General features: G+C 37.7%; 1 protein-coding gene across 2 annotated transcripts in view; it reads left to right on the top strand.

Annotated features, from left to right (window-relative positions):
* LOC134791615 (uncharacterized) overlaps positions 1-27118 on the top strand; it is a 106312-nt gene continuing 79194 nt past the window's right edge. For both annotated transcript variants that reach the window (XM_063762784.1, XM_063762696.1), the window contains exon 1: positions 1-225. In XM_063762784.1, coding sequence (XP_063618854.1) covers positions 112-225 — 114 coding nt within the window. In that variant the 5' untranslated portion in view covers positions 1-111. The remainder of the gene's footprint in view (positions 226-27118) is intronic.

The following is a 27118-nucleotide window of genomic DNA, read 5'->3' as shown; positions in this document are numbered from 1 at the left end:
CTCAACAATCGTTATCAAGATTTCACTGCGTTATTATTTGCTGCATTTTTTTTTTGTTTTTGTGCATTTTCTGTAAATGTTCATTTCATAATATTATGTGTGTTATATTTTATGACTATAGAGATGACCTTCTTTAAGTACTCTTTCATGATAAACGTTTTAATTGTTATTATTATTAGTTATTGTACTGCTTTTCATATACTTAAAATAGAAACTGGATTTGGAGTAAGTATCTACTTTTTGTAACTATTGTGCAAGCTTAAATTAAATTAACTGTTTGTTAGTTAGTTAGTTAGTTTAAGGCAAACCATGCAAGTAAGCAAGATTTGAACCAGTTCCCGCTGTCCGAAGTTGAGTTTATATATGGCTGCTATTTAACTGATCACCTGATACAGTAAAATTTAACACCAATAAAATCTATTTTACTACCCTAAAATAATAAATGATCACCAAAATTATACCTCTATTTTAATGTGAAATGATTACCAATTTTATTACATTTTGCTATGCTATTAAAGGAAATGACACTAAACTAATCATTATTAACCCAAAAATAGTAAATGATTACCAAATTTCAAACCCCATTTTAATGTGAAATGATAACCAAAGTTTTACATCTTGCTATCCTATTAAAGAAAATGACACCAAAATAACAATTGTAAACCCAAAAATAGTAAACGACCACCAAAATTAGAACTCCATTTTAATGTAAAATTATAATTATAACCAAATTTTTAAATCTTGCTATCCTATTAAAGCAAATGACTCCAAAATAATCATTGTAAACCCAAAAATAGTAAATGACCACCAAAATTGTAACCACATTTGAATTAAAAATGTGCAAATATTTAATATATCGTTATCCTATTAAATTAATTAATCCACTTCGTCACCTTTTTCTAGTAGCATTTCATTTCTGTTACAGTCGCAGTTCTAACCTAACCTAACCTAACCCACTTATCTAATAGCAGTTCGGTTATGTGAGGATCGTAGTTCTAACCTAACCTAACCCATTTTTATAGTAGCATTTCATTTCTGTAAAGGTCGCAGTTCAAATCTAACCTAACCTACTTTTCTAGTAACATTTCGTTTCTGTAAGGGTCGCAGTGTTAACCTAACCCACTTAACTGATAGCAGTTTAAACCTAACCTAACCTACTTTTCTACTAGCATTTCAGTATGCTACTAGATAATTTTTAAGAAAAGAAAAACTGACTTCTATGGGGCCCGGTGAAAGATTATTGTAGATGGTGCGCTATGTAGAAAAGGAGGTAAAACCACCCACTTTTCTAGTAGCATTTCGTTTCTGTAAGGCTCGCAGTTCTAACCTAACCTGACCCACCTTTGTTCGGTTCTGTGAGGATCGCAGTTCAAACCTAACCTAACCCACTTAACGGCGCATGCGGTGCGGTGTACGGGGGTTTGAGCGGGAGGCGTTTGGCATCATCATACTTTATACCTACATACATTTTATGGTAGGTAAGCATAGTGGTTTATTTAGTTTAGGTATCATAGTGATTTTCCGGGTCAAGGTCCGGGTCTGAGTCCGAGTCCGGGTACGAGTGCGGGTCCGAGTCCAGGTCCGAGTCCGAATCCGAGTCCAGGACCAGGTCCGGGTCCGAACCGGATCCAGGTACGAGTCCGGATCTGGATCCGAGTCCGGGTCCCAGTCCAAGTCAAAATCGAAATTCGAAATCACCAAATGTGTACTATGCGTCGTTGAAGAGTTCTGTTCTGATCATCATCAGCAGTTCCACTTCATCAAATGCGAGTTTTTAATGTTAATGCTTTATTTTATGATGAAAATACAGAAAATTCTATACGTATGCCTTTAAGATTTGAGGAGTTCCTTCGATTCCTCATGGATCCCATATTCAGAACTTGAGCTTGACATAAATATGGCTTAAAAACCTAACTTGTTTAAAAAACATAGCTTAGAAGAAAAATCGCCAAACGCGAGCTATGCGTCGTTAGAGAGTTTCGTTCTGGTCATCATCAGCAGTTACACTTCCTGAAATGTCACTTTTTTTAATGTATATGCTTGATTTGTTGATAAAAACACAACAATCACTATATATATGCCTTTAAGATTTGAGGAGTGCCCTCGATTCCTTATGGATCCTATCATCAGAACTCGAGCTTGACAGAAATGTGGCTTAAAAACTAAACTTGCTTAACAAACATAACGAAGAGGACAAATCGCCAAACGTGAACTATGGGTCGTTGAAGAGTTTTGTTCTGATCATCATCAGCAGTTCCACTTCATCAAATGCGACAGTTTTTAATGAAAATGCTTGATTTGTTTATAAAAAACACAAAAATCACTATATGCATGCCTTTATGATTTGAGGATTTCTCCGATTCGTCATGGATCTCATCATCAGAACTGGATTTTGACAAAAACGGGACCAATCTGTATGCATATACATACTATCAAAAAAAGAATTTTCAAAATCGGTCCTGTAATGACGGAGATATGGAATAACAAACATAAAAAAAATACAACCGAATTGATAACCTCCTTCTTTGAGATTTGGAAGTCGGTTTAAAAAGTAGTTTAGGTCAGGTAAGTATGCGGTGCGGGGTACGGGGGTTTGAGCGGGAGGGGGTAGTAATTTTGGCATCATTTTACTTTATTTAGTAATATGTATAAATTTTTTGGTAATCATAGTGGTTTATTTAGGTGAAAATATCGCATTAATTTGGTCTTCAAAATTTGGTGATCATTAATGATTTTTGATGATCATTCAGTATATTTGGTATATGAATACAATTTGAAGTGCAGTCGTAATTAAAACGGTGGTACTTTTGTATTTTTTGGCCACCAAAAATCATTAATGATCACCAAATCTTGAAGACCAAATTAATGTAATATTTTCACCTAAATAAACCACTTTGATTACCAAAAAATGTATACATATTATCCAATAAAGTAAACTGATGCCAAAATTACTAGTCAACCCCCCGTACCCCGCACCGCATACCTAACTAACCTAACCTACTTTTCTAGTAGCATTTCGTTATGCTACTAGAAAAGTAGGTTAAACTGCTATCAGTTAAGTGGGTTAGGTTAGGTTAGCACTGCGACCCTTACAGAAACGAAATGGTACTAGAAAAGTGGGTAAGGTTAGGTTTGAACTGCGACCTTTACAGAAACGAAATGCTACTATAAAAGTGGGTTAGGTTAGGTTAGATCTACGATCCTCACAGAACCGAAATGCTACTCGAAATGTGGGTTAGGTTAGGCTTCAACTGCGACCCATACAGAAACGAAATGCTACTAGAAAAGTGCGTTAGGTTAGGTTTGAACTGCGACCTTTACAGAAACGAAATGCTACAATAAAAGTGGGTTAGGTTAGGTTAGAACTGCACGTCGACGACGACTGCACTGGGACGATTATAAAAAATAGGGGTATGGATCCTAGTCAGGATAGCCGCTGCGGGGTCGCGGACGCATTGCGCTAGCTTCCCCGTAACCTCGCAACTATAGCGGCGAGAGGACACCATGGAGTTTAGTGGGTAGTGGGGCCTCTTTACAGCCCTGAGTCCCACATAACCGTCCGGGTTTCTCCCCCGCCCGGCGGTATGCGTAGAAGCATTCCCCAAGTTAAAAAGCAGGTTAGAACTGCGATCCTCACAGAACCGAACTGATATAATAGCAGTGGGTTAGGTTAGGTTAGAACTGCGATCCTTACAGAAACGAAATGCTAATAAAAAAGTGGGTTAGGTTAGGTTTGAACTGCGACTCTTACAGAAACGAAATGCTACTAGAAAAGTGGGTTAGGTTAGGTTGGAACTGCGACCCTTATAGAAACTAAATGGTGCGAGAAAAGTGGGTTAGATTAAGTTTGAACTGCGATCCTTACAGAAACAAAATGCTACTAGAAAAGTGGGTTAGGTTAGGTTTTAACTGCGACTCTTACAGAAACGAAATACTGCTAGAAAAGTGGGTTAGGTTAGGTTGGAACTGCGACCCTTATAGAAACTAACAGCTACAGAAACAAAATGCTACTAGAAAAGTGGGTTAGGTTAGGTTGGAACTGCGACCCTTACAGAAAAGAAATGCTACTAGAAAAGTGGGTTAGGTTAGGTTTGAACTGCGACCCTTACAGAAACGAAATACTACTAGAAAAGTAGGTTATGTTAGGTTAGAACTGCGACTGTTACAGAAATGAAATGCTACTAGAAAAAGGTGACGAAGTGGATTAATTAATTTAATAGGATTACGATATATTAAATATTTGCACCTTTTTAATTTAAATGTGGTTACAATTTTGGTGGTCATTTACTATTTTTAGGTTTACAATGATTATTTTGGGGATGACCCCAAAATAATATTAAATAATATTAGCAAATGATTGCTTTAATAGGATAGCAAGATTTAAAAATTTGGTTATAATTTTACATTAAAATGGAGTTGTAATTTTGGTGGTCGTTGACTATTTTTGGGTTTACAATTATTATTTTGGTGTCATTTTCTTTAATAGGATAGCAAGATGTAAAACTTTGGTTATCATTTCACATTAAAATGGGGTTTGAAATTTGGTAATCATTTACTATTTTTGGGTTAATAATGATTAGTTTGGTGTAATTTCCTTTAATAGGATAGCGAAATGTAATAAAATTGATAATCATTTCACATTAAAATAAAAGTATAATTTTGGTGATCATTTATTGTTTTAGGGTGGTAAAATAGATTGTTTTGGTGTTAAATTTTACTATATCTGGTGATCAGTTAAATAGCAGCCTTTATATATTAGGCTCCTTATAGGGTCGTCGTGATGAGTAGTGGATCTGGGGCCCGTTTCTCAAAAGCTTGTAACTTGTAATACAAGCGGAATAAGCGGATGTCACTTTTTGACAGCTTTTGTTAGAAAGGGACTTCCATTATTAAAAGTTACAAGTTAAGACGGCCGGCTCTTTATCATTTGTCACGTTCTAACAAATACGTAAGTGCGAAAGTGACGCATGGCTTTTTTTTGTTTTTTTTTTAAGTAATTACACAGTTTGGTCGACACAATGACCAGCGACTGCTTTTTTTGTGAAGAGATTGGTGTCGTGGCCGAAAGGGCCATGTCACCACCAAGGACGAAAGGGAAAGGAAATTTACAGAAATAAGGATAGAGAAAAGCAAAGAATAGAGAAGAGAAGTTAACTTGTAGCAAACAATAACGCTATTACAGAATGTTATGAGTCTGTGTGACGCATGGCATGACAGGTGAAAAAAAAATGCGACCATGATACCGCTTCTGATCTACTAATCATTAAGACTGTGACGTTTAGCGTCGCATGAAGTAGGTAGATTGCAAAATGAGACGGAAGAAAACTAACTTGGGTAAATTTTACGAAATATAATTAATAAATAAATAAAAAACTAAAGGAAAGACAAGGTCGTGGATCTTTTCTGAGCTGGCAATTAACAGTGGTGAAACGAGTCCTTGATAGGGGTCACTTGCCTGCACTACGTCGCAGAACGTCGCACTTGGAGGTGGCCGTCTTAAAAAAAAGGGTTCCGGATCCAGCACGGGAACCTTCCGGAAATAGCGGAGCATGCGAATTCAGGTTGTTAGGTTCCGACTCCAACCCCAGACTTGGTCCCTGGAATTCCGGTAATTTGGCCATTTCAAGAAAAGTCCAATTTTGTACAAGTGACTGCGACATCCGGATTTTAGGCCAAATTAATGTGCTAATGAGAAAGAAGGCTGGTGTAGTGAACCCCAAAGAATTAAATGGTGATCAATGATGTGGCAGTCACAAGTAGAATCATCATTTTATATTTAAAACAAAGAAGAAAGTGAAGTTAAATTTACTAAATGTACTTCTACAACTAAAAGCAACTAAAAACATTATTAATGCATGTTAACTACAATTTGGCATGTAATATTGTACATTTAAATTAGAATTAAGCATAACTTTGATTATAATCTACAAGATTTTTATAAAGTGGGTAGACTCATATTTCCAGAAGGTTCGAGAAGCTTGTTATTTCCAGCGTTATTTTTATAGGAAAATTACAGTCAATAAGCAGATAGTGATAGTCAAATGTACCCAGTAAGAACTAAATGAAAATGTAATGGTAAGAAGAAAATGATTCCTTATTATACTACTATGAAAGTTACCTTGTTCTTAAAACTACAAAATATTCAAAACACTCACCCTATTTGGGGAATTACTGGAACTGGAACTTAACACATTTAATATTAGAATTAATTTTACACCATATAAAAAATTTGTCACATCATGACTTGAAAATTGTATCTGAGTATTTAGTCGATTTGACCTCTGGCTGTTAAAGCCGTAGTAGGAATGTCGCGGATGCGTATGTGTCCCATTAGCTGGCCGGTGCACATCGCTTATCGCGAGCCGGGTGACGTGACGTAGTCCTTTGTATTCGCCTCTAGTTTTATCTAATAGCAAATGCAGTCGTCAATTCTGTTTGTTCGTAGATTTATTTTGTGTTATTTATTAGTTTTTAAGGGTTTTGTATATTTTCTTAGATAATATGTATGAAATGTGTATTATAGTAATTTAAAGTTAGGTTTTAGTTTATTTCTTATTTTATAGAATTTTAATTTAAATAACGGTAAACCGTTACAAGACTATTTTCGTTGATGAATATCGTAAATAAAAGTAAGTTGGAATTAAGAAGTTAGCTTAAACTCAAGAAACTTACAAAAAATACAAACTTAAAATATTGTTGGTACCTAGAAGATAAGGTAAACGTACTGGTGCTCGACGCGGTCCCAGTACATGTCATCTTGAAACTTAAGTCATTGTCAATAGACGTGCACAGCACGGTGTCATCTATTGGGCATTAGCATGTTGAGCACTAGTTCGTTTACCTTACCTACGCACTAAATTGCGCGCACTAGTGATGATCTGCACAACTCTACAGTGAGTGATTCTCAAAATAGTGGCATCTTAACCTTTGAATTGAATGTATGCTCATTTGCTCTTTTTCATATTGTTTGGGAGGTTAGCGTTTTTCAGGAGGTCTCAGGAGCAGCAGGCGGGTCTCTTCAATGACATTTCTTATTTTGATTTTACAGAATTGTTTTTTTTTTTATTATTATTATTACAGCTTTATTTTATTTCAGCGAAATTTTGTACAATATACAATGTAGTGTTTTTTCATAGAATATAATGTTAGTTTATGTGTTGTTGTTTGTATTTGTTAATTCTTTTCACTAATAGGGATCCTATTGGGTAAAAGCCTCCTCGAGTCCCTTCCATTGTTCTCTATCTGTAGCTAATTTAATCCAATTTATTCCTGTTTTTCCAACTATTTGAACTATGTAGTCTGACCAGCGCTTTTGTGGCCTTCCTTGATGTCTTTTTCCAGGTGGTCCTGTCCATTCCGTCACAGTCTTAGTCCATCTTTTTGTCTGTGTATCTTGACACATGACCAGCCCATTGCCATTTTAGACGCAGTGTTTGTTTTAGGGCATTCTCAAGTTTAGTTCTTTTCCTGATCTCTTCATTTCTGACTTTATGTTTTCGTCTTAGCTTCAACATACTCCTTTCCATGGCATGCTGACATATGGAAATTTTATTTTTTATTGTACTTGTGTATGTCCATGTTTGACAACCATATGTCAGGCAAGGTAGTATGCAAGTGTCCATTATTTTTTTTTAACTTTGGATGGTAGTCGCCTTTAAGTACTTCTTTTTATGACCAGTATTTTCTCCATGTGTTATTTATTCTTCTGTAGACTTCTTCTTCATTTTTTGTTTTTTTATTGAAGGACACTTGTTTGCCTAGATAAATATAGTCGTTTACGTACTCCACTTCGTTTCCATCCACTTTTATTATCCGAGCTTTAGAGTTGGTAATTACTATAGTCTTTTCTATGTTCATGTACACTACAGTCCGACGCGCATGCTCTCATTTGCCAGAGATTGCATCATTTCTTCTAGTTTCTTTGATGACTCGGCGAAGATGACAATGTCGTCTGCAAATCTGAGATGACTGAGATATTTGCCCCGTATCCACAGTCCTTGGTTACTCCAGTTGATTTTTTTGAAGACTTCTTCTTCAAGAAGAAAAGTTTGGGTGATAAGGGGTCTCCTTGTCTTACTCCCTTTCTTATTGGTATTTCCTCTCCAGTTTTTTCCAGCCTTACTCTGCTGACGCTTTGATTGTAGATGTTTCTGATTATGTTTATGTAGGCTTTGTCTACTCCGCAGGATTTAAGTGCTTTCCAGATTGACTTGTGTGTTATGCTTAGTTTCCGACCGAAACATGTTTTTTTGCCGAAACCGAAACCGAAACTGAAGGTTCGGCATTGGCCCCAGTTTCGGCCGAAACCGAAACCGAAACCGAACCTTTTGTAGACTTGTTAAAATCGTTGAAAATATGTCATAAAACCGCTTTTTAGAGGAGAGGCCAATTCGTAGAAACTACCTTATCTACGATTTTCGTAGGACCGAAAAGGTTTATACCGACAAGCTGTATTGTTGGAATCAGCATGGTCTACTGATTATCAAAATGCATGTGGTCTTGTCTTAAAGTGGTGGAATGAGTTTTTATGACGTCTAAAAGTCGGCAGTACTAACTTTTTTTCTTTTAAACATACCATGTGGGGTACCAAATGAAAGGTTTTTGTGAGTAGATTACAAATATATAACATACTAAGTACTTATAACATTTTCACTACTTGATCTAATAAATAAGAAGAAAAAGTATCGTATGATTTGAATGTTTTCCTTTTGCCAATGATGGAAATGTAATTACTTAATAATAAGTGCTAATCTTATCTTTAAAATGTTTTGACGTGTAATGTATCCGTGCATTTACGAAATAAATAAATATGAAATAAAATTACACAATGCAGAGTTGATTTTGAACTGCTCTACATTGAAAACTACTTAATGGAATATTCTAAAATACATACCAAGTGATTGTAAATATCCTCTATATAATGTTCAAAAATAATTAGCCAGAGATATTACAAAATTAGAGAAATAGGTACATCAATTTGAATAACGGTATAATTTTCTGTTATGGGAAACTTTTAAAATACTATTTCTTTCACTGAAAATATACCATGTGATGTATTAAATGAAACCGATTTATGAGTAAATTACAAAATATATAACATACTATACCATTTCCACTATTTGGGCGTTTAAATATATTTGTAATCTACTGACTAAGCCCTTTCTTTTCAGACCCCACATGGTATGTTTTCAGTAAAAAAAATGGTATTTAGTAGTCTACTGTAACAGAAATTTATACTGTTATTCAACTTGATGTACCTACTTTTCTTATTTTTGGATATATTTCGTTAATTATTTTTAAATCATTAAATCATTTATTCATTTGCAAGAATGTAGTACACAAAACAAGTTCTTAACAATATAAAAATGTCCAATACATTCTGCTTAGCAAAGCATGCAAAGGTTTGCTTAAACTAAACTTAACTAAATTACAAATATTTTAAGTCAGGAGATACAAATATGTCAATTATCAGAATTCCAATAAACAAGAAAAAATAAAGTAAGTATTGCAAAATAAAGTAAAATTAGGCACATAAGTCATTTATTAGAATGTCAAATTTTAAATCACATATAAATATAATTAATAGAAATATTCATCCAATAATTAAATGGCATTATAATTAAAATATTCATTTAGGCTGTAGAAACAATTTTGTTGAAGCCATTTTGTCACTTTTTTCTTAAAAATATTGAGGCAGTCTTCTTTGAATTCTGATGGCAGTTTGTTATAAATTCTGATGCACATATAATATACTTACATGTTTTTGGCTACATACTAGGCGGTAAAATGGTGCTGCAAGTTTATAGTTATATCTGTAAGAACGATTTGAGACTTGAGATTGTAATTTAAATAGTTGAATATTTTGCTTAACGAAAATACAGATTTCCCTAATGTATATGCAAGCTAGGGGCAGAATGCGTAATGTTTTAAAGTACTGCCTACAGCTTTCTCTGTGTCCACCGCCACAAATGGCACGGATGCATTTCTTTTGAGCTTTAAAAGCATCATAAACTTCGGTCGAGTTACCCCAGATTATTAATCCATAGGTAAGGCTCGAGTAGACGTAACCATAATATGCGGTGATAGCTGCTTTACGAGAAACAATCTGTTTTAAGCGCCTTAATGCATAAACAAACCGGTGCAGCTTGTCACAGACGTATTTTACGTGTGATTTATAAGTTAACACGTTTTCTAGCCGTATTCCGAGAAACGTTGTGCTATCGACTTCTTCTATCTTTTCTTGCATAAATTCAGTGGTGAGTGGAGCATGATTAGACTTGTGTGTTTTAAACTGAACAATTTTGGTCTTCGTTAAATTTATCTTTAGATTATTTTTAGACAGACATTGATGCAATTTCGTCAAAGTAGAGTTAGTTAGTACATAGTAGTTAATCTTATCCTCAAGTGATTCACCTAGGTTGGCTCTAATTATTACCGACGTATCGTCAGCGAACAATATGTATTTGTCAGATGAGACACTGGGCAGGTCGTTAATATAAAGCAGAAAGAGAAGCGGACCAAGAACGCTTCCCTGTGGGACCCCATTAACGTTTTGCCGGTAGGAAGACCCGTAAGTCTTTAATGTTGGGACTTTTTCACTATCGATCATACTTGGAATTTCTACACATTGACTTCTATTACTAAGATAACTCAATATCCAGTCATTGGCCTTACCCCTTATTCCGTAGCGCTCCATTTTATTAAGAAGTATTTTGTGATTGACTAGGTCGAATGCTTTCGACATATCAAGAAGAAGAAGAAGAAGAAGAAGAAGAATCTTTTATTTGCAATAAACATTACCAGGTACATCGGTGTTCATGCGATAGGTGGTAGGTTTTATGTTTAACCATAAATGGTATGCAAAATATGTACAAAGACAATTACATTGTATTATGTTGTACAATATGTAAGAAATAAGGTCCCTGTTGGAATTCTGTTATCGATACAGTCGGTGACATATTTTATAAGCTGAAAGCAAGCTAATGATGTCGAGCTCCTTTTCCGAAACCCATATTGTTCAGGAATTATAATGTTATATCTAGTGACAAAATTATCAATTCTGCTATAGATAATCTTTTCAAAAACCTTGCTTAGGATTGGTATTAGTGTAATTGGTCGGTAGTTATTTGTGTCTGTAGGCATAGTAGTTTAGACATAGTATACAAAATATTCAGTCATTTTGTATAAATTTTGGACTAATCCATTCAGCCATTTTCAATTTAGAGCAGTTCAAATTCAACTCTAGATCGTAATTTTTTTTTCTAATAATTTGTTAGACCAAGTGGTGAACATGTTAGACTATGTTATAGGTATATTTGTAATCTACTCATATAGCCACATGCATTTTGATAATCAGTAGACCATGCTGATTCCAACAATACCACTTGTCGGTATAAACCTTTTTAGTCCTACGAAAGTTGCTATTCTTCAACTTGGCCACTCCACTATTTATACACATTACGACTGCGACGACCGTCCAGTGGCGCCTTGATTAGGGGAATTGTGTTTTCTGTAAAACAATTAATGTATGTATACATAAATCAGTATATTAATATTGTTGTCCTACCTAATTGTTCCCCAACTTTTAATCTTTGTCACATGTTTAGTTTCATAGTACGAAGTACGATTTCGTAAGTTTCGGCCCGGCCGAAAGGTTCGGCCGTTTTTTGGCCGAAACCGAAACTATGGCCGAAACATGATTTTTAGGCCGAAACTGGCCGAAACCGAAACCGAATCCGAACCTTCGGTCGGACACTAGTTATGCTATCAAAAGCCTTTTTATAGTCAACAAAGGCTACATACAGAGGAAGGTTGAACAAACTGTATTTTTCAAAAATTTGTTGTAGCGTATGTATATGGTCTATAGTGGAGTAGCTACCGCGGAAGCCAGCTTGTTCAACTGGTTAATTTTTGTCTATTTGCTGTGTTATTAAAAATTAAAAAAATTAAAAAATATTTTGTTTCGGACAAGATATCCATATTCTATACAACTGGTTAATTTTTGTCTATTTGCTGTGTTATTAAAAATTAAAAAAATTAAAAAATATTTTATTTCGGACAAGATATCCATATTCTATACAACATAAATAAATTACAAAAACACACCCAATAGATTTCCGGAATTTCACAAAATAAATTAAATAAATTAAATAATATAATTAAAAATATTTTTTACTTTGTATACATTCTTCCTCAGTCACTCACATTATATTACATTAAACAATTAAAAATTAAAAACGACTACATAATACACATTCCTAAATAAATTAAATTAAATTACAAATTCTTTTTACTTATAAGTTCTTACTGGTCATACCGGGCAAGTGGCGCGTGAGATTTCGCCCAGTGCCCAAATATCGGGCTGTCATGGGCCCCTGCGACCGCGCTCAAGAGCCCGTTGGTGCTGCCGCGCACACGGCGCATCAGGGACGCGACGCGTTTGCGCATAATAGCACGGAAATCGTCCGTGTGGGCCTCCGCGAACATCCCCGAGGCACTGCAGTACCGCGGCAGCCCCATCAGCATCCTAAATGCGTTATTGTAGAGGACGCGCAGAGCACTATAAGCTTTATTCGTGTAGTTGATCCACAGGCTGCAAGTGTAAAAAGTTTGGCAATACGATCTGAACAAGGTTAATTTAACACTTGTTGTGCATTTTGCAAACCTGCGGATCAACATGTTGCTTCTCACTGATAGTGCCCTGCGCTCCCTCTCTACATCCACGTCATCATTTTGAGACGCAGTGACCCAATGCCCCAGGTACTTAAACTGAGTCACCAATTTCAACTGAACACCCCCTAACATGACTGGTGGTACTATGTTGTATGTTTTTGTGCCAGCTTTGAAAATTAGTAACTCAGTCTTATTAGAATTGTACCTGAGGCCATGTGCCTCTGCGTATCTTTCACATATGGCCAGTAGCTTATTAAGTGCGCAAACCGAGGGGCTAAGTAACACCATATCGTCAGCGTAGCTGATGTTATTGAAGCACTGTCCTCCGACTGAACAACCCGCTCGAGTACCGCTAAGCTCATCAATCAGGTGGTCCATATATAGGCAGAATAGCCTTGGCGAAGTTATACCTCCCTGTCTCACCCCGCACTGCAATTTGTAGGAGTCAGACAGCGAAGCCGCCCATCTTATCCTGTTACTCTGATTGCTGTACCAAAATTTAAACAGCTCAACCAGCTCTCCAGGTACCGCAGCTTGGCTTAGCTTTTTCCATAGGAGATCGTAGGACACCAGGTCGAATGCCTTGGATAAGTCCAAGAAACATGCGTAGACTGGTGTTCTACGATCTGTGTAATATCGGACAGTATGCTTAAGGCACAGAACTGCAGCCTCTGTTGATAGACCTGACCTAAACCCAAACTGGGCGTCGTGGAGCGGCACAGTCTTCTCCAGCGCCTTGTCAAGCATACTGTCCAACACCTTACTTATGCAGTTTAGCAATATTGATGTGAAGAATTTGTTTATGCTAGACAGTAAGCTGATTGGCCTATAATTACCAATGTCTAGTGGGTCTCCTTTCTTATAGAGAAGAACTATATCTGATATACACCATTGCTTGGGAACTTGTTCTGCTCTAAGTATCGCATTGAACATTTGTGTCAGGTAAGGAAGCAATAGTGGTGCACCTATTTTTAACACTTCATTACTTATGTTATCGGGCCCAGGACTTTTTTCCGTTTTTAGTTTTTTGATATGTGCACTTACTTCTTGTTCGCTCATTGATTGTAAGTCACTGCTTAGCATATTTTCCCAGGAATCATCTTCTTCGTTGTTTCTAATATCCGGATAGTCACTATAAACTTGTAAAATTTCGTAGCTACATTTATGATGCTCTTATCTTGATTTCGGTCTGTCCTGTTTTGAGTTTCTGTATCCATTCTTTATTTGTAGTTAGCTCTTTTTGAGCCCTTTTGCTGCTTCTAGTAGGTCATTTTCAATAAATTTTTTTCTATGCTCGTTGTAGTCTCTCTTTATAGCTTTGTTACATAGTTTGAATAATGCTTTTAGTTCTTCTTTCATTTCTTTTGTTTTGTTTGGAGTTCGAATTAGTTGTGTGCGGCTGTTTATAAGGTTAATTGTTGATTTCTTTAGTATTTGATGTTCATTCCTCGCACTGTTGTTGGTTTTTAGATTATTTGTTATTACATTTTCCAACTTGTCGTAGTCAAACAAACGTCAAAGTTAAACACCCATTTTCGGAGTGGGAAACAACCTGACTGAAGGACGTCGGTGACCTTTTCACATATGTCAATTATAAGCGTGTTTATCATTATTCCTGTCATCTACGTAGCAGTCTTCTAATATGGTGCGAGAGACCTCTTCGTCAGCACATTCTTTTGCCAGCCAGCTGTTTGAGACAGCTGATAGCTCAAAAGGCTCCAGAAGAAGTACCGAAAGTTACCGTATTAAGTTGGTAAATATTTAGCGGCTCCGAAGGGTTCTCTCGCCACAAAATTAGTTGAAGGTTCCGTTGTCGGGTTGAATAAGGACTTGCCTGTACATTTTTGCCACGTCTGCGCAGGCGACGTATCTGTACTCGCGGAAACGTAACAATATGAAAAAAATATCGTTTTGTATGGTCGGCCCGACTAATTGCAAATCGTTCAGGCATTTCCCTGAACTAGTGGGCATACATCCATTGAAAACGTTCATTCATTCTACTTCTATTCTATTTCTATAAGTGACATTATGTGCCCTAGCTCAATGTACTCACGCATAAAATCGCAGTACATCTTTTTGTAGTCCGGGAGCCGCTCGAGTTTGCGTTCTAATGATAAGAACCTACTCCTGGCTCCTGGCTACATCGAAGGTATCGCCGAGCGCATCAGCTGATTCCTTTAGGGGTAAACGTACTAAAAAACGACCATCTTTATCCCGTTGCGTTAGACGTATAAATTACTTAAATAACACGTACATGCACTTATATACGTTGGCTATGCTTGTGTGAGGGTGAGGCATAGCACACACACTACACCTCCCCCCTTGAAGAAAAAAAAGATTAATCTTCTTTAAATTTAATCCTTTTTTATACTAAAATTTATTATAAAGTAGTTTGTTAAAACAATCTTAGCAACGAAAGTAAAAATGCATAAATGAACCTTGAAGAAATGTTTTACGAAAACAAACCAAAGAAAATAAGTGTGGATTAATAAAAGTTTCACAAAAAACAAAAAAAAACAACTTAAGTAAAAACACAATTGTTAAATTAAAAAAACACTAATTTCACATAATATCTTGCTTTCTAAAAATCCAAACAAAATTTAAAAAGTAATAAAAAAAATGTAACAGTAACAAAATTACATTTTTAATTTATTTTGGATGAAAAAAAAAATGGTTATACACACAGCTTATACACAGTCGGTGTACCTACTGAAGAACTGGTTAAATATCTTTAACAGGTATTAATCATAACATAAACTTACATATTCATATGAATGCGAATTGATAAACCAAATTAGACTATTATTTTAAGCGACTTGGGGCAACGTTTGAGGGAGGGAGGTCATGACCCTCGTTCCGGGTCATTCCTGAGGCAGAGGCTGTCTATCGCGGTCCAGCGTGGCAACGCGGCGAGCGTGATGGGCACCTTTGCGTCTGGAAGGGCGCGGGACGGGTTGTTTGATTGAGTTCTTGGTGGTGGCTTTATTTTGCTTAGTTTTAATTTAGTTTAGTTTAAAGTTAATTTTAATGTAATTTATAAATAAAAAAAATAGACTAAATAAACCCTTAATTAACATTTCAACTTATTCGTAAAAAAACAAAACTTACAATAACATACAGGATATTAAAATCTATATAATACATTATAATATGTTCTGGATATATCCATATTCATTCAGAGACTCTGTTTTCATAGTTTATTTAGTATAAGTACGTATGCATTGTCCATAATTCATGTCATGATTACAATTTTTTTTATTTTACTTGCAAGTCTTAACCTTTTTATTTAATCATTTACTTACTCAGTTTTCACATTTTCATGTTAAAATATGACGTCATTCATTTAAATATATTTTCTTTGTTTTTCATTTTATTTATTAATTTATAGTGACATATTTTATGCTTCACTGGAATCAAAGATCAAGGGTACGCAACGATGTTACATAAGGACGTGGTCGGCCGACCTTACTATATAATATATTTTACATACGTGGTCGGCCGACCTTACTATATACTTCATATATTTATTTATTAGTTCAGGATACAAGGATATTTATTTTTAAGCGCGCGCACATACTATTTATTTATTCATACAGGCAGTTCTTTTAACACATCCATACACAATATCATTCCGTGTGTCCAAGGAGTCTCCGCGATTGATACTCGACCGAATCATGGTCAGACCTCCAAGGATTCGGTGCCTGCCTTGTATCCTGGCGTACCCATGCTAACCTAATCGATCAAGGCCGCCTCTCGGGCCACCGAAGATGCGATAGGCATATATATATTTTTAGCATTAATTTTCATTTCCCTTTCAAAACACTCAAAATGCAACCACATAACTCAAACACTATGAAAACTTCAACAAATAAGAATTTCAGCAACTCTTAGTTGATCAGGCTAATCGTCCTTTGAAAAACTTATCTGTATCAGTTTTCCCAACCGCTTTGCTAACGCACTTTTCTAACAACAAACGAATTCCAATGTACGACCTAAACAATCAATAACCAAACTATAACTTTAAAACTTTCCATAGACACACAGTTACAAACATATTTACAGACCTTAAAATTCAACCCTTAAAATCCAACATTAAATCTGTACTTTAAACATACCGAATACCCGCAAACTCTGTTCCTAATCCTAATTCAATTCAATATTCTTCTTTATTATACCTCCTTTTATTTTGAAAGTCATATCCATTAATATAAAACTCATTATTTTGTTTGTTTCTTATGTCAAATCCGTGTAAGTATATAAAAAAATGTCTAGACCAATACAATAAACATCATCATTAAAAAAAAGCATTTAAAATTCGAAGTAAAAATAAACTTATACTTACTAGTAGTTCGCCCCGAACTGAGAACTCGCGGTTTGCCAAAAATGATATAGAGCGATTGACTTTGTTGCACCTACTTACTCGTATAGTTCGACATAAAATAGTAGAAAATAGTTTTCAAGAAAAAAAAACAGACTTCTATGGGGGCCGGTGAAAGATTATTGTACATAGATGGTGCACTATGTAGAAAAGGAGGTAAAACCACCCACTTTTCTAGTAGGTCGCATTTCGTTTCTGTAAGGCTCGCAGTTTTAGCCTCACGAGCTTCTCTGATAGCAGTTCGGTTCTGTGAGGATTGCAGTTCGAACCTAACCAAAACCACATTTCTAGTAGCATTTCGTTTCTGTAAGGCTCGGAGTTCTAACCTAACCTAACCATAACCTAACCCACTTTTTTCGGTTTTGTGCGGATCGCAGTTCAAACCTAACCTAATCCATTTAACGGCGCGTGCGGTGCGGTGTACGGGGGTTTGAGCGGGAGGGGCTAGTAAGTTTGGCATCATTATATTCGCATTTAGTCCTAGACAATTTAACAGTGTAGTTCTCCCTTTTCCGCTGCTACATACGCAAGTTTAGAGATACCATTAAAAAGTAAAAACGTCATCGTCTGGCAACACTCACTTTTCCTTTTGCGCTCAACGCGACCGATACAATTATAAGATTTTAATTTTGATAATACGAAAATTATTGGTTTAAGTTGTTTTTTCTGAAGAATAAACCATGCCTAAGAGAAAAAATGAAAATCTGCAACATAAAATAGAAAGGTTAGAGAAAAGACTGGCGAAATACCGCGAGTCTAATGGTAAGTATTGGGCCAAATCAATCAGCCTTCCTTATAAATTCTAGTGCTTTAGATGTGTATTACAACAATTTAAATAATGTACAAAGGTCCCGTGGGGATATTTGTAAGTGAATATATATACATTACAAATAAATCAAAAAATTTTCATAACCTCACTTATTCACATGTCGTGTGACGCCATGTGCTTTATCGGTGCGATAAAGATTTTTAAGAGGTGAATATTTGCACTCCCGTGTGACGGGACTGCCTTTATCCGTGGGATAAAGTTAAAAATTCTAAAGAAATCTTATATTTTTTAGCTCAACACCAGGAGCTAGACCCTGAAGTAATAGAGGAGTTGGATCACGATGAAGCTAACTCAGACACGGGCGTGGCCCAAGATGAAAATGTGAACGCCGACACAGATTTTGGCGAGGCCCAAGAGCCTGACCAAGACATGGGCGAGGCCCAAGAGCCTGAACAAGACATGGGCGAGGCCCAAGAGCTCACGCATTCTGTGTCACTTACATTTTCAATACACTGAAATAAGAAGGAGATTGGTTAATCCATTTTTGGATAAGAACTTAGTAGAATCCCTGAAAGATAATAAGAGAGAAGAGTTCCTGTATTCAAATCTGGACACCTCAGTAAAGTCTTACTCTGCTATGAAGCGGGCTTCGAATATAATTAAGCCCAAGCCAGCCCATACTGCGAAGAACCCGCACACTCCAAAAAACTTTCATCAGACCCCTCGGCGCCTGCACCCAACCAATCAAGCCCACCCAATGAGAGGGTCATATCGAGGGGCTCATCGTTACAACACCCCCCGCCGCCCCTTCAAACCCCTGGACATCAAGCCAATGGGACCGTCAGTGAGAGGCCATGCCAGATATCCTTAAAGGTACCTTTTGCAGGCAAACTATTTTATTTTTATGAATGTTGGTGTAATGTAACCCAAGATCCTGTCATTTTGGGCTGGATAAGGGGATATAAAATTCCATTTTTGAGTCAGCCTTCCCAAAATAATATACCTCAAAATAATAACTTCAATCAGGTTGACAAAGAAATTATTTTGAAGGAAATTGAGGAACTGTTAAATCTTGGGGCAATATCAGTGTGTGAAAATGATCCTATCCAATTTTTATCCAGTGTTTTCACTATTCCTAAGAAAGATGGCACATATAGATTCATATTAAATTTAAAAAAGCTAAATAATTTTGTAGGTGATCATCATTTTAAGTTGGAAGACATTAGAACGGTATGCAAATTATTAACAAAGGGTGATTTTATGTGCACAATTGACCTTAAACATGCTTACTATATGTGCCCCATTGACTCTGACCACAAGAGATTTTTAAGGTTTAAATTTAATGACACACTATATGAATACAACTGTCTAGCCTTTGGATTAAGTTCGGCCCCATATGTTTTCACCAAACTTTTAAAACCTATTATAGGGTATTTAAGAGAGAGAAGCATAAGAGTAGTGATATATTTAGATGACCTTATATGTTTTGGATCCTCATATAATGAGTGCAATAATAATGTTCATATTATAAAGAATCTTTTAGTTTGCCTAGGGTTTGTAATAAATGAAGAAAAGAGTAACCTTATTCCTTCCAATGTCGTAGAGTTTTTAGGTTTTAAAGTAAATTCCCTTAACATGACTCTAAGTCCCACGGACAAGAAACGTGAAAAAATATTATCCATTACAAACAAATTTCTAAAAATACATCAGTGCACAATTAGGGAATTTGCAAAGATGTTAGGCAATTTAGTCTCTGTATGCATGGCTATCTCCTATGGTTTTATGTATACAAAAAACCTAGAGAGGGATAAATTTATAGCTTTGGAACGTTTGGGGGGAAACTATGAGGGTAATATGGCTGTAAGTGCGGAAGCAAAACAGGATCTGAGGTGGTGGAAAGAAAACATAATGCATAGATACTGTTTTATTAAGCAATACAATTTTTTGTTGGAAATTTATAGTGATGCTTCATTATCTGGATGGGGTTCCGTTTGTAATGGGAAAAGTGCAAAGGGGGTTTGGTCTGTGAGGGAAAAAGAGAATCATATAAACTATCTGGAGTTGTTAGCAGCATTTTTTGCATTGAGATGTTTCGCTAACAACTCCAGAAACTGCGAAATCTTACTGTAGCTGCTTTGTTACTGCACACCGTTGTATGGGGACCTTGCACTTTGAGACTATGCGCTGAAACTTGGCACAGTTGATTCTTAGCTGGTCTTGAGCAGATACAGACCGGGAGACCTCGAGAGCCATGTCTCATTTAGTGGGGGGGAGGGGGGGAAGTTCGACGCCGCCGCGCTTCACTTGGAGCAACATTTCTCTAAAACTATACCTATTAGGGAATGTAATATATCATTTTCGGATAAATTAAGGATGAGGAATCTAGTTTTGGAACAAAAACAATGCACTTTCTAACAAAAAAAAAGCATAAAGTAGAAAAGACTAAAAAACGTATTTTTGATTTTTTCATAATTACCAATTTTTTTTTAAAGTATAGCAGGAATCTGAAAACAAAAAATACAGTCGTAAAGCTACACTTATTACGTTTAAGAAAATATATAGTTTAATATACAAAACTGTTGATAAATGGGAGATAAAAAATAATATTAAGCGTGGGTCAGAGTGATCTCAATACAAAATATGATGAATGTGGGAAAGTTACTTATAATTTGTTCTACAATCGTTTATTTTTCTTGTTTTTCGTAAATAACTCGTAAACGGTAGCCCACAGCAAAAAAATATCTTTTACGTAAATAATCTGTTTCAGATTTCTTTAAAATAAATACTACTGTTTTTCGGTACCATCAATATTAAAAAAAATATTGAAGGGAGAAAATAAATACTTAGGTCCCCTTTTTTAGTCATTCGTAAATAACTCGTAAACGAAGGCCAATAGCAAAACAATTTTTAGTACATGAATAATTTACATAAAATTTCCTACAAAAAAGGTCATTCGAACTTTTTCGCTAGGATCAATATTAAAAACGATATTAAAGAGAGAAAATAAATTCTAAGGTCCCCTTTTTAAATATTGATCCTAGCGAAAAAGTTTGAATAACCTTTTTTGTAGGAAATTTTATGCTAATTATTCTTGTGTTAAAATATTTTTTGCTATTGGACATCCTTTACGAGTTATTTACGAATGACTAAAAAAGAGGACCTTAGTATTTATTTTCTCCCTTCAATATTTTTTTTAATATTGACCTTAGCGAAAAAAAGGAGCACTTATTTTATAAGAAATCTTAAACAGATTATTTACGTAAAAGATATTTTTTTGCTGTGGGCTACCGTTTACGAGTCATTTACGAAATTATTAAAAAATAAACGATTGTAGAACAAATTATAAGTAACTTTCCCACATTCATAATATTTTGTATTGAGATCACTCTGGCCCACGCTTAATATTATTTTTTATCTCCCATTTATCAACAGTTTTGTGTATTAAACTATATATTTTCTTAAACGTAATAAGTGTAGCTTTACGACTGTATTTTTTGTTTTCAGATTCCTGCTATACTTTAAAAAAAAATTGGTAATTATGAAAAAATCAAAAATACGTTTTTTAGTCTTTTCTACTTTATGCTTTTTTTTTGTTAGAAAGTGCATTGTTTTTGTTCCAAAACTAGATTCCTCATCCTTAATTTACCCGAAAATGATATATTACATTCCCTAATAGGTATAGTTTTAGAGAAATGTTGCTCCAAGTGAAGCGCGGCGGCGTCGAACTTCCCCCCCTCCCCCCCACTAAATGAGACGGGGCTCTCGAGGTCTCCCGGTCTGTATCTGCTCATGACCAGCTAAGAATCAACTGTGACAAGTTTCAGCGCATAGTCACAAAGTGCAAGGTGTCGTGCACTAACAAACTAGCTACTGAGAATTGACAACACCACTGCAATTTCATATATAAATAGGATGGGTTCAGTACAGTTTCCTCAATTAAATAACCTGGCGAAACGGATATGGCAATGGTGTGAAGCAAGGGAATTGTGGATATATGCCTCTTACATAAAATCAAAGGACAACTTTGAGGCAGATTATCAATCTCGTTGTTTGTCTAATGAGGACATAGAATGGGAATTATCACCATCGGTGTTCCGCAGTATAACTGATTCTCTTGGTGTCCCAGTAATCGACCTGTTTGCTTCACGTTTCAATAATAAATGTACTAAATATGTCTCTTGGCACCGTGACCCCTTTGCATGGAATATTGACGCCTTTACAATAAAATGGTCCGATTACTTTTATGCATTCCCTCCCTTCTCATTGTTATTAAAGGTGTTACGAAAAATAGTTACTGACAAGGCCACAGGTATAGTGGTGTTCCCTATGTGGTATACACAATCCTGGTACCCCTTACTAAGGTCACTAGCAATATCTGAAATTCTCACATTTGGTCCAGATAAAAATCTTTTAACATCTCCTTCCAGATCAACACACCCCTTACACCAGCACCTTACCCTGGGGGCTTGCATATTGTCAGGGAGGCAATGAAGAGAAGAATGTTACCTAACAAGGCAATTGAGATAATGATTGCCTCTTTATCTAAAAACAGTATTAAACAATATGATTCTTGCCTGCGCCAGTGGTGGCATTTTTGTATCTTGATTTTAACGCCCACCACGTTGAGTGGCTTGGTTCCCGGTCCACCGACCACGCAGGGAGGGCTGCTCACGATTTTTCTCTGGCCTATGGACTCTCGCAACTGGTACATTCTCCCACGAGAATTCCAGATATCGAGAACCATACGAGCTCTTTACTGGACCTCCTGCTGACCACACGTCCGGACGGATATTCCGTCTCAGTGAATGCACCTCTCGGTTCGTCCGATCACTGCCTCGTCCGGACACAGGCACCTTGCGCGCGGCCCGATCCACCACGGCCAGCTAGCTCGCGACGCGTGTGGCAATATAAGTCAGCAGATTGGGACGGACTGCGTGAATTCTACGCCTCGTTCCCGTGGAGGCAGCTCTGCTTCACATCAGACGATCCTGACTCCTGCGCAGCCAATGTTGCCGAGACAATACTGCTGGGAATGGATTGTTTCATTCGAACTCGGTAATAGCTGCGGGAGCAAAGTGACGTCCTTGGTTTAATCGGCATTGTAAAGAAGCTACTGTTCGCAAGCAGCCGCTTACAGGAGTTACAGGGCTTGGACCAAGGCCGTAGCTAATAAGGATCCGAACGTTTCTGATGTGAAACGCAAATTAAACGCTGCCTCGAGGTCCAGTAAAAAAGCCATTGCCAGGGCTAAATACGATTTCGTCGGCAGAATTGGTGAGAAACTAGCGGGCTATCCCACTGGGAGTGGCGCGTTCTGGTCGCTCGCCAAAGCTGCCGAGGGAAATTTTTGTCAGTCGTCTTTACCACCACTGCGGAAAGCTGATGATTTTCTGGCCCACAGTGGAAAAGAGAAAGCCGATCTTCTTGGTACTCTCTTTGCCTCGAACTCGACCCTGAACGACGACGGTAGCGCCGTGCCGCCCACCATTCCGCGGTGCGTATACTCCATGCCAGAAATCTCATTCACGTGGAGGGATATTCGGCGGGAGTTGCTATCCCTGAACGTCCATAAGTCGAGCGGACCAGACGGCATACCAGCTCTTGTGCTTAAGCAGTGTGCTCCTGAGTTGTGTCCCATGTTAGCGCGTCTTTTCACACTCTCTAGCGACAAACGGCATGTTCCATCTTCGTGGAAGACGGCCCTTGTACACCCTGTGCCTAAAAAGGGTGATAGATCGGACCCATCGAATTACAGGCCTATCGCTATTACCTCCCTTCACTCTAAGGTCATAGAGCGTATAATTAACGCAAAGCTCCTGAGATACCTAGAAGAACACGATCTGATCAGCGACCGCTAATATGGTTTTCGCCACGGTCGCTCGACTGGTGATCTTCTAGTGTATTTCACACACCCTGGGCTTCGGCCATTGAGAGTCAAGGTAAGGCATTGGCAGTTAGCCTAGATATAGCGAAGGCGTTCGATCGGGTCTGGCATCGGGGTCTCCTGTCGAAGTTACCATCTTATGGATTGCCGGAGGGACTATGCAAATGGATCGCTAGCTTTTTGTCCGGGAGACGCATACGAGCCGTAGTAGACGGAAGCTGCTCCGATAGCATGGACATTAACGCTGGCATTCCGCAAGGTTCTGTGCTATCCCCTACGCTGTTTTTGCTGCACATCAATGACATGATGTCTATCGATGACATTCATTGCTATGCAGACGACAGTACTGGGGATGCCTATTACACAGGCCGTGCCAATATCCCTCGTTCTGTGGTGCTGGAGAGTCGTGAAAAGCTTGTGTCAGACATTGAGAGCACTCTATCCAGAGTTTCGGTGTGGGGTCGGGACAATTTAGTTCGATTCAACCCCACCAAGACACAAGTTTGCGCGTTCACCGCTAAGAAAACCCCATTTACTGTGGTCCCACAGTTCCAAGGCACAGCCCTTACCATGTCAGGGAGTATTGGGATCTTCGGTATTGACATCTCCAGTGACGTCCAATTCCGCAGCTACCTGGAAGGTAAGGCTGCGCTGGCGTCCAAAAAACTCGGTGTGCTCAATAAAGCGAGGCGATACTTGACTCCAGGGCAAAGACTGCTGCTTTATAAATCGCAAGTCAGACCCCATATGGAGTACTGCTGTCACCTTTGGGCAGGAGCACGTGGATGCCAGCTTGGACCCTTCGACTCAGTCAAAAGGCGCGCTGTGCGAATCGTCGATGATCCCAAACTCACAAGCGGTATTGAACCTTTAAGTCTAAGGAGAGACTTTGCCTCCTTGTGTGTGTTCTACCGCTTGTACAATGGGCTGTGCTCTGAGGAATTATTTGACATGATGCCAACGGCCGCATTCTATCACCGCACCGCTCGCCGTCGGCAGGGTGTTCATCCTCACACCCTAGAACCTAAATGGTCGCATACTTTGCGATTTAAGAGGAATTTCCTCCCGCGGACGCACCGGCTGTGGAATGAGCTCCCTTCCGAGGTTTTCCCGAGGGTCTACAGTATGGGGTTCTTCAAAAAAACCGGTCAAGTGCGAGTCGAACTCGCGTCCCAAGGGTTCCGTACTGCACACATTTTCGAACGAGCGAGCAAAGCGAAGTTCATAAGTACATTCAACTGTTCATTAAATTTTTCCACACACGGCTAGCTATCTTTAATTTTGTTCGAATATCGCAAATTGCTGGCATCTCACTCTGTCATTCTAATTACGGTTGCATTGGAGTAAAAGAGAAATCCCCGCATTTTGCGAACTTCGGTGTTCGCGGTAGACCCTCTGATATACGGCAGTTCAGCCTTCTCATTTAGCTACTCGTACTTAACCAACCAATTATTTGTTCTGTTTGAGCACTAATCTCCTAAAGCTCATCCTTCGACCTTGCGTGGAGGCACACCTCTCTTGGATGCTTCGGGCCTTCGGCCCAACGCAGAGCTCGGCCTTCTACTTTCGCACTAGCTGTCCACACCACTTTTCACGTAAATCAATTGCAGTTGTGGCCCTGATAGAGCTTATCCGCAATTCTTAAGTCCGGCTCACGCTTAATTGCAGACTTCTTATACGTTTTTCTAGTAATCTATAGGTATCGGGCCCAATCGCTTAACAAAAGATAGAACAAAATCGACGATCTCCTTTGCAGGAAGCATGCACATGTCGGAGGCTCCGGGCCTTCGACCTTCGCATTCAGACACTTGTACTATAAATAATTGTTCTGTGTTTGAACACTAACCTCCCGCATATCGGCCTTCGGCCGTGCGTTTTTTTACAAAAGCTACTGGGGGATGCTTCGGGCCTTCATACGCGTAGCTCGGCCTTCGGCCTTCGCAGAAGCCGAGTTTCACGTAAACCATTACGGCTGTGTCCCTAAAACAGCCCAACCGCGTTTTTTTTCTTAAGTCCGACTCACACTTGACTCTAGATTTCTAATAGGTTTTCCTGTCATCTAGAGGTAAAGAACTATTACGTGTAAATTTTTCAAAATTTTAGACCCAGTGGTATCGGAGTTAAGGGGGGGTATTGGTAATTTTTTGCCTATTTTCTTGAATAACTTCTAAACTATGTCATATAAAATTATAAAAAAAATATATTTGAAATCCTCAAAATAAGCCCTTTCATTTAATATGTACCACGATATGGTTTGCAAAACTTTGTTTTTTAATTTTCTTATATTCTCCCTAAAAGAGCCCCCTATGCTTAAAATTCATTTGTTTTTATTACATGTCCGTCTTTGGGTAACAGACTTCCATAATATGTGTACCAAATTTCAACCTAATTGGTCCAGTCGTTTTGGAGCAAATAGGCTGTGACAGACGGACAGACAGACGCACGAGTGATCCTATAAGGGTTCCGTTTTTTCCTTTTGAGTTACGGAACCCTAAAAAGGAGTCTACAGGTTTTTAAAAGGTCGGCAACGCGCATGTAATACGTCTGGAGTTGCAGGCGTCCATAGGCTACGGTGACTGCTTACCATCAGGCGGGCCGTATGCTTGTTTGCCACCGATGTGGTATAAAAAAAAGTTCTTATGCTGAAGGATTACTGCCTGCCTTAACCAACAAGATTGATAAAGTTCTGATTTCAAAGTAAGTTCATAACCGACCGATTGGTGAATGTGTCAATTTTAAAGTAGTGCGCTAAGTTTTAGGTAGAGGCATTTATGTTTCTTATTGTCCTCCCAATTCATCAGTTCTGATGCTGAAGGATTACTGCCTGCCTTAACCAACAAGATTGATAAAGTTCTGATTTAAAATCGATATTATAAAAGTGCAAACCGAGCACTTTCATTTGATACTAAATTCGACCATGTTTTTTGCAAATAAAATGACCAGAATAGCAAGACCTCTCACAAACAGCTTTTTGGCCTTCTAAGCTCTTCTACCTCAATAATCCCTTGATCGAGTCTGCTCATAATTTAATGACTAAAATATATTGCCCTCAACTACACGTTTACCCAATTTCATTTAAATTAGAACAAATTTACTTAAGTTCTTGAGTATCAAACTATCTTCTGACAGTTCAGCTTAAAAACATCGAAATGCCGGGACGTGCCGCTAGCCAGCCGCGTGATCCAAGTCGAATGTAAGAACTTTGCTTCGCTTCGCTCGCTCATTCGACTATGCGTTGCGTGTACTTACATTGTGTGATTGCGACTGATTTGATGACTTTTTGTTTTCATGCGAATTTGAGTGCGTATTTCTGGAATGATTTGCCGCAATAGATTGCAACATATCTGCACGATTTTGTAAAAAAAGTAATCAGATCTAGCTTAATGCGAGAGGTAGAATCCTGCCGATTAGAGTT

This window comes from Cydia splendana, chromosome 1 (assembly GCF_910591565.1).
Source record: "Cydia splendana chromosome 1, ilCydSple1.2, whole genome shotgun sequence".
Taxonomy (NCBI): Eukaryota; Metazoa; Arthropoda; class Insecta; order Lepidoptera; family Tortricidae; genus Cydia; species Cydia splendana.
Note: the sequence above shows the minus strand (reverse complement) of the source record. Positions and strands in the feature narration are given on the sequence as shown.